General features: G+C 43.7%; 1 protein-coding gene across 6 annotated transcripts in view; it reads left to right on the top strand.

Annotated features, from left to right (window-relative positions):
- The window catches only part of CRTC3 (CREB regulated transcription coactivator 3), a 116725-nt gene that overhangs the window by 80312 nt on the left and 21983 nt on the right, over positions 1–14430 (top strand). For 2 of the 6 annotated variants that reach the window (XM_009210945.3, XM_003901394.4), the window contains exons 7-9: positions 5748–5783; positions 9376–9461; positions 11958–12007. In XM_009210945.3, coding sequence (XP_009209209.2) covers positions 5748–5783; positions 9376–9461; positions 11958–12007 — 172 coding nt within the window. Of the gene's footprint in view, positions 1–5744; positions 5784–9375; positions 9462–11957; positions 12008–14430 lie in introns of all 6 variants that reach the window. The other 4 variants (XM_017960932.3, XM_009210943.3, XM_017960933.3 and 1 more) reach the window with 3 other exon arrangements.

Raw genomic sequence — 14430 nt, 5'->3', positions numbered from 1 at the left:
TTTCTTTGCTTTTTGGAGAGTTTAAAGCCTAAATGGCCTGTGTTCCTTCTAGGAGAACATTCATGATCTTATTTCTTTGTATATAGCAGGGACAGGATTGAATAATAATTGTTGATATATTTGTGCTATTGGTGCAATTTGGAGAAGACTACATTTGCTAAAATGATTGTTTGCTTGTAAACTATGAGAGCTTTCAGAATTGGTTAGGGACATCTACCCATGCTTCCATACATGGGAATATGAAAGTTGGCAGTGATGTTGAAATTGATGTTGGAATTGGATATGGGTCCACTGCTCACTGCTTAGAGGAGCAGGGTGTGTGGGAAGAGGGATTAATTTAGTTTCAGGATAGGTAGAGTTGGGAGTATGTAAACAAAGCCTAAAAAAAGCAGAAGCTGTAATCAGTGGGGGCGCCTGTGAGCACAGCAGGATCCTAATCTCCATGGACTCGGAGCCAGCTAGACAGACAGATTTTTACCCTGGAGCCCCTGCATTTCTGCCTCTGCCATTCCTTTCATTTACATTGCCCTCTGCAAAGTTTACGCTTCTCTAGAAAGGGCCAAAGGCCTAGAGAAACAAGGGAATCACAGGTAATTCAAGTGAGGATTTTTTGATGCTTGCATGCCAAGAAAAAGAAAGTAACTAAAGAAAGCAATTACCTGGGTTGAAGTATTCATGCTGAGCGATGTAGCCTCTGAAAGAAGAGATGAGAAGTGTCAGAAAGGGTAAGTGAGGATGGAATAAGAAAAGCAAAGGAATGTAAACATTGGTCCAGGTAGACGGCGCAATGAGAAAAACAGGAAGAAAGAAAGAAATCCTGGAGCAGGGTTCCTGCGTTGACTTGAGAATCGTGATGGTCTCTCCTTTTCAAATCAGCAGTTAGAAATTGTTGGGCTACAATATTTGAAAACCATGGAGGGTGGGCTGGCCTCCAGCTCAGATGTCTGAACTGTGTGCCTGCTCCTGCAGTTGCCTTGCAAGTATAGCAGAACTCAGAAACACATCCTAATATGGATGTGTTTACATGGGAAAGCCAGTGTTTAAAATATTATTCAAGTCTCCAAGGATGGAAATTATTTCTGGAGAATTATATTTGTTGGTGGGAGCTATTTTAAATAGTTTCATGTATTTTCCCCCTGTATTTCATTAAAGTTTTTCATTTTCTTTCCTTTTGGATTTTAAAAATACCAACTAGCTTTGCAAAAAGGTATTTCTTATAGGACCAACCAAATAAAGATTTAAAAAGTGATGGGAAAATATAATTGAAGCCCAGAACTGGGTTGTATGTTAGAAGCAATAATAACTGTTCTTTCCCTGGGAATCTCTCCTGAGCAGAATGATGTAGCCACACTTTTTTTTTGTTATTGTTGTTGTTGCTGTTGCTGTGAGCTGATGATGAGAGCATCTGCTCATAGCTTAACTACATGAGCAGTAAGCTATGATACATTCATGAGTGGAGATTTGTGTCACAAGAAAACAAAGCCTGATACATGTTGAGTAATTTTCATAATGGCTATTGAGTTGCATGACAATTAGGCATAAATGATAAGCAGTTGGTATAAATGACAGAAATAAATTTTTATGGAGCCAAACAAGATTTTTATAATTTATCTCTTTTTGTTTAATTATTCAGAATCTATAAAGAGGGAATGTTGGCCATTTCCCTGGCAGCATGTACAGCTTAATGACCATTGCACACATACATGCAGATAGGGAAGCACAGGACTCTCTGGGACACATGCCCTGTCCCATAGCCTAGAACTGTCCCCTAACACCCCTCCTATCATCGGGCTTGTAGAGGAGGGGCTGGGGTGGTCCTCTTCCTTTTAGGGAGCAGTCTAGAGCTAAGGGGAGAAGAGTGTGTAATAGTTGTCTTCTCTGCATCCAGGGCTGTAGATGCTGAATATTGCCATCTTTGGGGACCACAGTACTCAACTCCTTAGGGTGGAGGGGGCTTGGCATGCCTCGGACCCAGTGACCTTTCACCTACCAATAAACTTTGACCTGCAGAGTTAAGGAGAAGGTTTACAATGCAAATAACCTTGAAAGATGTAAGCCTGTTAATTGCTTAATTGGATTGGACAGGGGTACAGTGGCAGGTACAAGCATCCCAGATCTGAAGAGGGGCAAAAAGAGTTTCACCTGGGGACAGGAGGGCCCAGAGCAGGGAGGCTGAAACACCAGAGGCCTCCTTTAGGACACTGGTTAAGGGGTCTTCCCCTTGCCTTCCCTTCTACTTAGCAAATCAGGGCTGTGTGAGGAATTATTTTAGATTTGCCAGGCATGGGAGCACACAGAAGGAACATGGTCTCGGTTCCCTTAGTTAGAAGAGACCAGCCCTTGGTGACTCTGAGGCTGTGAGGTTTCCTGGAACACAGATGCAGCCTTGGTCATCGCTGTCCCATCCCTGTGGGACTGATAAAATGAGTGTTCTGTTTCCAGATAGCCAGTCACAACTCATTCCTTTTTCTTTTTAACCCTTTATTTGTAGTGCCATCTTGTGGGTTTTTAATTTAGTAGTAAAAATCCAGGCTTGGATATTTTGATGATATGTTAGCTTGGTGCCAGAGTATCAGTCATTGCCACCACCACCCTTCTGGTCACTGCAGCCCAAATCCTGAGAGCTGCATCTAATTACTCCCATTCCCATGCCCTCACGCCCATTCAGTAGCCGAGTCCTGTTCATTTTATCCCCGCAGCATGTCTCAAATCTGCCTCTGGTTTTCTGTCCTCACTGCCAGCATCCTACTTGGTTCCTGTTTGCCTTGGACTATTGCATTGGTTTTCTCCTCGGCCTCCAAGCCTTAATAAGGCTTTCTCCTTTCAATCCACCTCCTACTCTGCTGCAAGAGCAGTCTCTGAAGCTTAGCTCTGATCATGTCACTTCTCTAACCGAAACCTTCCGTCCCCCACATCCTGCCAAATGACCAGCAGCCTCCTCCAGTCCAGCCCATCTCCCAGTCCTCCCACCATGTGCTGCAGCCACATTCTTCCATCTTCCTTCTCCTTCTTTTCCTTCCCCAACCACCCCCCACTCCTCCTCCTCCGCTGCTGCCACCGCCGCTGCCACCTCCTCCTTCTCCTCGCACTGAGCATCCCCTTCAGCTTCGCTTCCAGTTGTCTAAATCTTCCAGGTACTACAGCAAATTGGTTAGGGACATGAATGTTCTGAAGACACACAGACCAGAGTTCTAGTCCCAGAACTTACTAGCAGTGTGATCTTGGGGATGATAATAGCGCCTACCTCACAGAGTTGCTGTGGGGATCACATGAGATCACCTGTATAAAGTGCCTGGCAATAGTAAGTAAGCCGTCAGGTTGGTTGTTGGTTATCCTCTTCTTCATCATTATCCTTCAATGAATGATGCCTCAGGTACCACCTCCTCCATGAAGCCTTCCTTCTGTTCCAGTCTGAGGAGAGCATGCACTAATGGGGCTGTCACATGGGGTGTCTGCCAGCCACTCAGGCAGTTTCACATAGTAACCCTCAGTTGAGTCCTCCTGTTTCAGGGACTGGTCAGCCTTAGTAATTAAACCTCGAGTGATTGGTGTCTTGATGATGAAGAGATGCTTCAACACGCCATACCAGATTGCTATGTAAAAACTAGTTTTAAATTTTTAACAGGATAGTTACTTTTTAGTGATCAGAATGAAGTTCCCTGCCCTTTCTTAATATGAGGGTCTCAGGAAAGCCAGAATAGGAATCCGAAGCTCCTGTCCTTTTGACGGTACTGGTTGTAGAGCCACAGCTTTTCTCTCTCCACATCTCAGTGTTCGCCTGTTCCCACTGCCTGTCTTTAGATGGATTAAATGGCTGATTAAGTAAGAATGGGCCAAAGGGCTGGGCGCGGTGGCTCACACCTGTAATCCTAGCACTTTGGGAGGCCGAGGCGGGTGGATCAAGAGAACAGGAGATCGAGACCATCCTGACCAACACTGTGGAACCCCATCTCTACTAAAAAAAAAAATACAAAAAGTTAGATGGGCGTGGTGGTGGGAGCCTATAGTCCCAGCTACTCAGGAGGCTGAGGCAGGAGAATGGTGTGAACCCAGGAGGCGGAGCTTGCAGTGAGCCGAGATCGTGCCACTGCACTCGAGCCTGGGCCTCAGAGCTAGACTCTATCTCAGAAAAAAAAAAAAAAAAGAATGGGCCAAGGACCTTCTGCAATAGTCTCCTGAGACGATGATTAAAAATGTAGGCCAGGCGCGGTAGCTTACACCTGTAATCCCAGCACTTTGGGAGGCTGACGCTGGCAGATTACCTGAGGTCAGGAGGTTGAGACCAGCCTGGCTATCATGGTGAAACCCCATCTCTACCAAAAAATACAAAAATTAGCCGGGCCTGCTGGTGCGTGCCTGTAATCCCAGCTACTGGGGAGGCCGAGGCAGGAGAATTGCTTGAACCCTGGAGGTGGAGGTTGCAGTGAGCCAAGATCATGCCATTGCACTCCAGCCTGGGTGACAAAGTGAGACTCTGTCTCAGGAAAAATAAAAAAATTTTAAAAATGTAGATTCCTTGGCTGATTCTCACACCTTCTGAATCAAAATCTTTGAGGGTTGGCCCAATCTGCATTTTAGCAGGCTTACCCAAGGGCTCTTTATGTGCTCTAAAATAAAGCTTTCAATCACTTACTTACATTCTGGTTCTGTGGGCCTGAAAGAAATTCTGTGTTTGTGTGTCTGCTTAATTCATCGGCCTCTTTGTACTCCTGGGGACTCTTCGTGTTGCCCCCGCCCCTGGGCTCTGTTAAAATTTTGTATCTTCTACCTGTGTTACAGAATGTGCTACTGTGTTACCATGAACTGTCTTCTCACCTACACTGTATCACCCAGCCCCACCTAGCACTTAATGTAGAAACTTATTAAATATGGGTTGAGTGAATGGTTATTAGACATTTCATTTAAATTGTATTGTATAGACTAATCAGGTTAACCTGTAGGTTAACCTTAGCCAAAAACTTATCTAAAATGTAAGTAAGCTATACTTAAATGCTTAGAACTTAATAATATATCCTGATTCTATACTGAAAACTTATTTGGTATATTTGATTGCTCTTAGGGGAATGCTAAGATACTACATTCTTGGCACGGTTCTTTAGTTTTAGCTTATAGCAATAGGAAATACTATACTTTGTCATCTGCAGTATAATTTATGGATTAAAAATACTTCATTCAGCCAGAGCTTATTCCAAGTCAAAGTTTTAAAACTTTGTGAATAGCTATCTCATGTACCCTTTAAATTAACTTAGACTCCAGATAAATTTTATTCTTAAAATAACTTCACTGCATGAGAAATATATATAATAGCATACAGCATGGAACTTCGGATTTGTTCCTGTAGACACTCATGGTAAGTATCAAACAGTGATGCAGGCTTTTTGAGTTACCTGCTCTTACCCCCATGATAAAGCATTTGGAAGAGAATTTCCATCTATACTTCTTTACTTTGTGGTTTGAATAGAGATTCTCAGGTTTTGTAAAAATTGTTCTTTCAGGACAGAGACAGTAAGAAAATTTAAGACACAATTTTAAAGGAAAAAAAAAGGAAACAAATTTAGTTTCAAATTAGCTATGCCTATTTTTAGTATAAATGATAAAGCACCTTAAATGAAAATCAGTGTATCAAAAGTGCCTTAGAATTTTCAAAATTCTATTTCAAATTATAAAGAGTTACTAATTCATAAATTCATGAAAATGAAAGTACCACATAAAAGCGTTTTCTTTTTTTCTTTTTCCTTTCCCAGTAGGTTTCTGTGATGGTGAGAATAATGGACATGGGGAAGGTATGAACTTATTTTACCTACCTATATCGGAGTGGGATGCTGAGTAGTGGATATAACCTTTCAATAGCTTTACTAATAAATATTCATGTTTTCAGGACTCCCCAGATGCTGACAACTGCTGATTGGCTTACTTTTCAGAGAGCCTTTAGAAAATTAAGGCTAGCCATGTTCAAGGCCAGGAGAAAGGAAATGTGTGGTTGCATTACAAAGGTTCCTTTTTATCTAGGTCCCCACAGTCATAAGGTTGAGCAAGGAAGCAAAAGTTGTCATCACATGAAAATATGAATGAATTGGCCTGGCACGGTGGCTCATGCCTGTAATCCTAGCAGTTTGGGAGGCTGAGGCAGGTGGATCACTTGAGGTCAGGAGTTTGAGATCAGCCTGGCCAACATGGTGAAACCCTGTGTCTACTAAAAATACAAAAATTAGCCAGGCGTGGTGGCACGTGCCTGTGGTCCCAGATACCCGTGAGGCTGAGGCAGGAGAATCGCTTGAACCTGGGAGGTGGAGCTTGCAGTGAGTCGAGATCGCGCCACTGCACTCCATCCTGGCGACCAAGTGAGACTCCGTCTCAAAAAAAAAAAAAAAGAATGAGTTGATCACTTAAACAATTAGTTATTTCAGTAGTCTCTGCCCATTTAGAAAGCCTTCGTTGACAGATATAAATAAACAATGCCAGGAAAATGCATATTGGTTGTGAAATGAAAATGCAAACCTTACACAAGATGCTGAGTTTCGTAAAGCCAAATAAAACAGTGTTGGAGGTCTATGGAAATGACACTCAAAGCCATTGACAAATGAGGGTCCGACACAGTTCATTTATTCACTTAGTACCAGGCATTGTTTTCTTTTCTCTAAATCTTTATAATCTGGAATTTAATTTTTACAATCTAAAAATAAACAACTAAATTAGATTTATATGTCACAGAGGTGAGACTCATGGGGGGCCTGATAAATGAGGAGCATCCTGCAAGAGGCACAGCTCTCTGTCATCATCCTGCATGCTCCTTTTCTGGGCAAGCTCTTTTAGGCCATGAATAAAATCACAAAAAGTTAAAACATCAATAAACATCTAATCCATTAGAACAGAAATTAGTAAATGGCTTCAAGGTTGATTGCATTCCTTCAATGCTTTGAAGAATTCCTGACAAATCTTGGATATGAAAAGGGACTAAAAGCAATGAACTCTAAGAAAACAGTCCCCATTAAGGCACTGGAGTCTGCCCCAACCGTGTTCTTACAACCAACCTCTTTGGAGAAGTAGCCTTGAGCTGTGTGATGCCACCTCACTCAGTCCTTCAAACTTTTCCCAGCATCTGACAGTACCTTTCAGGGCCATTTTTTTTTTTTTTTTTTGGAGACGGAGTCTCGCTCTGTCACCAGGCTGGAGTGCAGTGGCGTTACCTCGGCTCACTGCAACCTCCGCCTCCTGGGTTCAAGCGATTCTCTTGCCTCAGCCTCCCGAGTAGCTGGGACTACAGATGCCCGCCACCACGCCCGGCTCATTTTGTGTGTGTGTTTTTAGTAGAGAAGGAGTTTCACCGCGTTGGCCAGGCTGGTCTCGAACTCCTGACCTCAGATGATCTGCCCACTTCCGCTTCCCAAAGTGCTGAGATTGCAGGCATGAGCTACCACACCCAGCCTTTCTGGGCAAATTTTATTCTTGACCTCTCATTGTATTGGTTTATGAAGGCCCTCAAAGCCCATTTTCTTTGTTTCCTAGTTTGCTGAGAGCCACCTGTAGCGTCAGCATTTACCAGACACTGTTTTAAGCACCCACCAGTAGAGAAGAAAACCAAGGCTCTGCCCTCATGGAACTTACATTTCTGAAACAGTTTATATTAATGATTAAGTCAGATAACATTTGAAGAAAATCAACAAGGGTGTTGACAAAATATGCTCTTCAAAAGAGAGTGATGTGAATATCGGGATTAAGAGAGACATCTGGGGACATTGACCAAGCCTGGCCTGGTGTAGCAGAAATGCTGTCCTGGTGGTATTGGGCAGGTTGCCTGAAGGGCATTGTATCCTCCCCTTACCATGCTGTCGAATAAGTTAGACCCCTACCCATACTTAAGTCATTTTAGAAGTCACAATTGCATTTGTATCCTCAGTTTTATTAAATACAAGATAAACTTATTTTAGAGTTTTTGTTTCAAACTCTTTTCTCAATATTTACTAGGGAAGTTTGGGCCCTGTTTCGTGTGACTTCTTTCTGGGGTCCATTATTCTTGGGTACTCGGCCATCTTTTATGGGGCTGAGACAGGATAGTCATGACAGTCACACTGGCGCTTCTGTGGCCACTGGAACTCAACAGCATTCCTGGTTCTGAGTAGTCACCGATGTCCCTAACTTGGAATCCCCTTCCTGACATCAGATCACTTAACTCCTGAAGGCTGGTCCTTGTTTTCTGGTGTCTTACTGAGAACAAAAAGTATTTACTTGTTCTGTGACCCAGCATTCTTGTTTTACCTGGCACAACTGAGAGAGTTAAAGCGGAAAGCCCTGGAAGGGTCCCTTTATACAGGTTGTTTCATAGCATTAAAGAGCCAACAGCGGTCCAGCAGCTGCCCAGCCTCAGATCCTCTGGGTTGTTGGTTCCTCTTTGTCCCCCACTTCCATCCCACAACCAAGGAGCTTCACTGCCACCATGTCTTCCAGCCAATACTCCTCTTCTCCATACTTTCGCCATTTCATCTTTGTTGCAGGCTCTCTCCTCATCCCTCTTCTTCTGTTCTCTCCTTTGCCAAGCCTGCAGAGCCCTCCCTGCCCTGGCCTCAATCGTCTACATTTTACTTCCTACCATCCCCTTGACTCAGCCTACACTCCAGTTGAAAAGAGTTACTCTACTCTTACCTTCCCCTCTCTTGGAATTCCCTTCTCCTGTGTCTCTAAAGGGCTCCCCCCAGTGCCCATCTCCAAAACCCTCCTGGCCTCTTCCCCGTCTGCAGTTCACCTCTCAGGAGCATCGTACCCTCAGCTCTCTCGGGCTTCCACTCGTTTCTTCCTTCAGTGATGGTTATTTATGAGTTGCCCTTATCCACTGACTAGATTACAAATTCGTGAAAGGTTGAATCCATGTCTTACTCATTTCTGCAGTTCCCACGGTAGTGCCCAAAGTGCCTTCCCTAGTACACAGTCCATGAATAAGTCATTTTTATTTGTTAAATCAGTTTTTACAAAGATAATTTGTTCAGCCAAAGGTAGGTAGGATGGATGCTTTCTTTTTTTGTTGTTGTTTATGTTTTTTTGAGACAGGGTCTTGTTCTGTTGCCCAGCCTGGAGTGCAGTGGCGCAGTCATGGTTTAGTGCAGCCTCAGCCTCTCAGGCTCAAGCAGACCTCCTACCTCAGCCTCCTGAGTAGCTGGGACTACAGGTGTGAGCTGCCACACCCAGCTAATTTTTAAATTTTTTGTAGAGACAGGGTCTCACTATGTTCCCCAGGCTTGTCTCAAATTCCTGGGCTCAAGTGATCCTCCTGCCTTGGCACCATAAAGTGCTAGGATTATAGGCGTGAGCTACCATGCCCGGCCCGGATTCCTGCCTTCTCATGCAATGACTCTGCTGCTTTTTTTTTTTTTTTTCCTTTAGTAGCATCTTTCCCTGGCCCATTGAAAGAAGAGAATCTGTTAAATGTTCCGAAGCCACTGCCAAAACAACTGTGGGAGACCAAGGAGGTGGGTGAACAGTACTCAGCTATGTTTGTTGTCACTGAATGTTTACACTTTGAAGTCATCGAAAAATCTTGCAGAGGTGAAAACAAGAGGAACTAGGGGAAAAGGAGAAGATTTGTCTGAGGACAGAGATAAGAATATACAAGGGAATGACATTTCAAGTAAAAATTATCACACTGGTGTCAATGAATTAGTACATTGATCTCTTGGCTTCCTAATTTTCATATGAATTGACTTATTTTAAAAAAAAAAAAAAAACCTCCTAAGTCCCCCGTATCTTATTTGTTTTGCGAAAAGGTCTGAAACCTCGTTGTAAGTCATCGGCAGATTTTTCTGTTTTTTAGCCAGCACTTTATACCAGTCTCCAGCTTCTGTCCAGAATTACTGGTATACCAGATAGCCCTTTTTAAATCAAGGGCATTTGACCTGAGTCCTCCAAGTCAGTTGACAAGTCATCTGTTTTACTATGATTTCCATGTGCCTTTGAGCATTTGTATCTAAAATTGTGCTAGCTGACCTCCACCTCGGCTCTCTGTACACCTAACCCACTGTGGAAGAAAGGGAGGTCCCACGGTTCTTGCCTTGGCCTTTCTTCCCAGAGGGAAGCTGTGTTGACTTTGAAAGAAAACAGTTAATCTGTTCCAGCCCTTAAGGATACTCTATTGCAATTGCTTGTATTGCCTGTGTACTTAACTATCCCCGCCTATTTAGGATCCCTTTGGCCCAGTTCCATTGTCTTCTGCCAGGTCTACCAGAGTCACCATTAGCATTACAATTGTCTTAAAAGGTTTTTTGTAAAAGCAAGATGTATTTGATGTTTAATCATTTGGGAAGTAAAAAAGAGATATGACTTAAAATTCACATATTTAAACACAGGAGAAGCAACCACACTATGTCTTTTCCTGTGAGAGGCACATGTGGTTGTGGAGGCTTTTATCAGGGACAACTACATCTTCTCCACCAAAGAGGGCAGTGGTATGCCCTCCTCCCTGAGTACCAGGGACTGGTCTCTGGAAAGAGATGTTCATCTCCCTTGGTTCTTGTGGATTTGTAGTACTCATTCCTGTCCATCTGGAGCTTATATTCTAGTTGAAATATTTTATTTTCTTCTGACATTCATTTCTTTTTTCACCCTGTTTTGTTCTTTTATGTATTTCATTTCATCTCAAGCCAATTGGAAAAGAAATGTTTATTTAAAAGCTCTACGTCGGCCAGACGCAGTGGCTGACGCCTGTAATCCCAGCACTTTGGGAGGCTGAGGCGGGTGGATCACCTGAGGTTGGGAGTTTGAGACCAGCCTGGCCAACATGGTGAAACCCCGTCTCTACTAAAAATAAATAAAACAAATTAGCTGCTGTCGTGGTGCATGCCTGTAATCCTAGCTACTCCAGAGGCTGAGGAAGGAGAATCGCTTGAACCTGGGAGGCGGGAGTTGTGGTGAGCCCAGATCATGCCATTGCACTCCAACCTGGGCAACAAGAGCGAGACTCCATCTCAAAAAAAAAAACAAAAAAGAATCATAAAGGATGGGTGCAGTGGCTCACACCTGTAATCCAAGTTGAGAGGGGTGGATCAACTGAGGTCAGGAGTTTGAGACCAGCCTGGCCAACATGGTGAAACCCCATCTCTACTAAAAATACAAAAATCAGCCAGGCGCAGTGGTAGGTGCCTATAATCTGAGCTACTTGGTAGGCTGAGGCATGAGAATTGTTTGAACCCTGGAAGCAGAAGTTGATCGCGCCACTGCATTCCAGCCTGGGCAACAGAGTGACACTCTGTCTCAAAAAAAAAAAAGGAAAGAATGGAATCACAGACTGGGTTAAATAACTAATATGGCCTGTACTTTTGAAATTGAAAATAATCAACTTCTTGATATGGCAAATACTCCCTATAATCTGTTGCAGACCATAAAGGCAGACGCCACTTCTCAGCCTCACCTCACAGACAGAGTAGGCGGTGTGACCAGCATAGTTATTGAGACTTAGGGGAAAGCCCATTGAAAGCTTCTAGGAAACTTTTGGTTTTCAGATAAAAGGAACATATCCAGCTGCCACTAGCCCCTTTCTCCTTTGTATCTCGAATGCAAATATGCCTGTAGTCCCAGCTACTCGGAAGGCTGAGGCAGGAGAATCGCTTGGACCCAGGAAGCAGAGGTTGCAGTTAGCCAAGATCACACCACTGCACTCCAGCCTAGACAACAAGCAAAACTCCATAAAAAGCTCTATGTGTAAAACATTGGTCTTTTAATATTAATCCAGAAGGTAAATTGATAAGGCATCAAATTAAGAAAATATATTAATATTATGCCTCCCTTAGGCCTGGAAGTTTGAGTTTAAAAAAGTCTTGCCAAAACCTAAAAGGCTGCTCTGTGAGGACGCTGCTGACACGCGAACTCTCACTTGCGCCCAATAGAGCCTCAAGATCCTTACGAAGACACTTTTCAAAAACTTGAATTTGGCTTTACAGTAAGTAAACCCAGCTTTCGTTGTCTCTTCTCAGATTCAATCCCTGTCAGGACGCCCTCGATCCTGTGATGTTGGAGGTGGCAAGTAAGTAATATTCTTTCTGTTCGTGTTTCAGGGACTATCTTGAAGGTTTTTCCCAAAAGGCAAGTCCCACTGCTTTGTTACAGAACTCTCAGAAACGTAACTTGCTATGTATAAATTGAAAGTCAACTGCATTTTCATAAAAACAGCCACTCTCTTTTGATACTCACATTTCATCTGTTTAAAGTAATTAAATTACATAACTATAATAACAAAAAAACTGACATAAGTATGTTTGAGAATCACACAACTGACTCTTGGTAAATACACAACTCTCCGGGTAGAAGCAGCGTCAGAAGCAGAAATGTGCGGGAATCGAGAGGAGCCTACCAGCCTCGAGCTGTGGCAGGCTGTGGGCATCGGTGGCATCTTGGCCATTGGAAAAGGGAAGCAGCAGTTCACCTGGCAGCTGGGTGGCACAGAAGTTAATTAAGAGAGTTTCTGTGAGTGTACTTAATGTCACTGAACTGTACACATAGAAATGGTTAAAGTGGTAAATTTTATGCTATATTTTACCACAATTTAAAAACATAAATGGAAGATGAATATATTTTCCATATGCAATACAAAAAAGTTTCTATGAAGCAATTTGTTAGTGGATTTAATAGTATGCAACTTCACTCCCTAAAAGGTTTGAGACAACTTACAAAAATATATATAGTACAAGCAAATGAAAAAGGAAGTTCATGAGGAAGTTGAGTCTAAAAGAGAACGAGGAGATGAAAGAGATAATGAGGCCCTTGCCTTAACAGAAACTGCCTTGGGAGGGCTGGCTGGTGTGCTCCGTGGGATGGTACAGACAGCTGCTGGGGAGTTGCACAGAGAGGACCCCTTGGAACTCGATGGGCTGTGTCCTGAGACAGCCCCAAGAAGGCTTCCTGGGGATGTTTATCATAGCGTCCGTGAGAGCAGTCCCACCACTCAGAACCGAAGCCATTTCAGAACCAGCAAGGCTGCAGGGCCAAAATAATGTGGTTTGGAAATGGGATTCTTGCATGATTTGACTTAGTACATACAATCACCAGTGGGTCAGTGGGTGAACTAAATCCACTTCAAGCAATCATTGAATATGATTTCCCCCAACAGAGCCTCCTGTGAGTATTTCACAGCAGCGCATGCAACGCACTCCCTACTGAGTACCTGGAGCTCAGACATTCTTTTTGGCAGGTTAAACATAAACTCAGGTAATCTGCTGAGCTGCGCCACGGGTTGATGTTCGCTTCAGAAAGTGGGAAAGCCTGCCAGGACACATGCCCAACAAAAGACGGGCTGCCGAGGGGCGCAGGACACTCCCATGGAAGGGGCAAGATTTTCCTCAAGGGAGTCTCCCTCAACCTAGTCCGATTCAGGGGCTTCCTGGTAAAATGGAAATTTGAAAAAAATTTATATATATATTTTCCTCAAGAATCAATTTTGACTTAACCATCAGATAACCTTCAGGCTCTGAAAGCCTACATTATAGAACTGGGCTGTAGTACTTTAGCCCTCAAGAGGTTGTTTTTTTGTTTTTTTAATTTTGTTTGTTTGTATTTATTTTTTTTTTTTGAGATGGAGTATCGCTCTGTCACTCAGGCTGGAGTGCAGTGGCACGCTCTTGGCTCACTGCAACCTCCGCCTCCCAGGTTCAAGTGATTCTCCTACCTCAGCCTCCCAAGTAACTGTAATTACAGACGTGCACCACCATACCCAGCTAATTTTTTTATTTATAGTATAGAGACAGGGTTTCATCATATTGGCCAGGCTGGTCTTGAACTCGTGACCTCAGGTGATCCACCCACCTCGGCCTCCCAAAGTGCTAGGATTACAGGCATGAGCCACCACGCCCAGCCTGTTTTGTTTTTACAGATAGGGTCTTGCTATGTTGGCCAGGTCGGTCTTGAACTCCTGGCCTCAAGTGATCCTCTCAAAGGATCACTTGCCTTGGCCTCCCAAAGCGCTGGGATTACAGGTGAGCCACCATGCCTGGCCAACTCGGAGAGTTTTAAAGCAGGTGTTTTTTAGGTAGAGAAAGTTGCTTTCTTGCTCTTATGTTACAGATAGAATTCCATTCAGTGACTCCTAGTCATGCAGATATTTATTGACCCCCTAATTCTTGGCACTGGGTAAAACAATGAACAAAACAGATCAAGTTCCTGCTTTTGAGGAGCTAATAATCTAGTAGAGCAAGATGGGCAGAAACAAATAAGCAAAGCACGGCAAAAGTCGGGTGTGGATAAATGCACTGAAGGAGACACAACCGTGGCAGGTGGATAGGCAGCCACCGGCGGTCATTGAGGAAACCTTTCTGATAGTGTGAGGCGACGCGGAGAGGGCTGCAGGCAGCAGGAACAGCAAATGCAAAGACCCCAAGGCAGGAGTGGGCCTGGAGCTCAAGGAGGCTTGTATTGCTTGGATCTGCGCAGAGAAGATGGGAGTCGTTAGAGGGT

This window comes from Papio anubis, chromosome 7 (genome assembly GCF_008728515.1).
Source record: "Papio anubis isolate 15944 chromosome 7, Panubis1.0, whole genome shotgun sequence".
Taxonomy (NCBI): Eukaryota; Metazoa; Chordata; class Mammalia; order Primates; family Cercopithecidae; genus Papio; species Papio anubis.
Note: the sequence above shows the minus strand (reverse complement) of the source record. Positions and strands in the feature narration are given on the sequence as shown.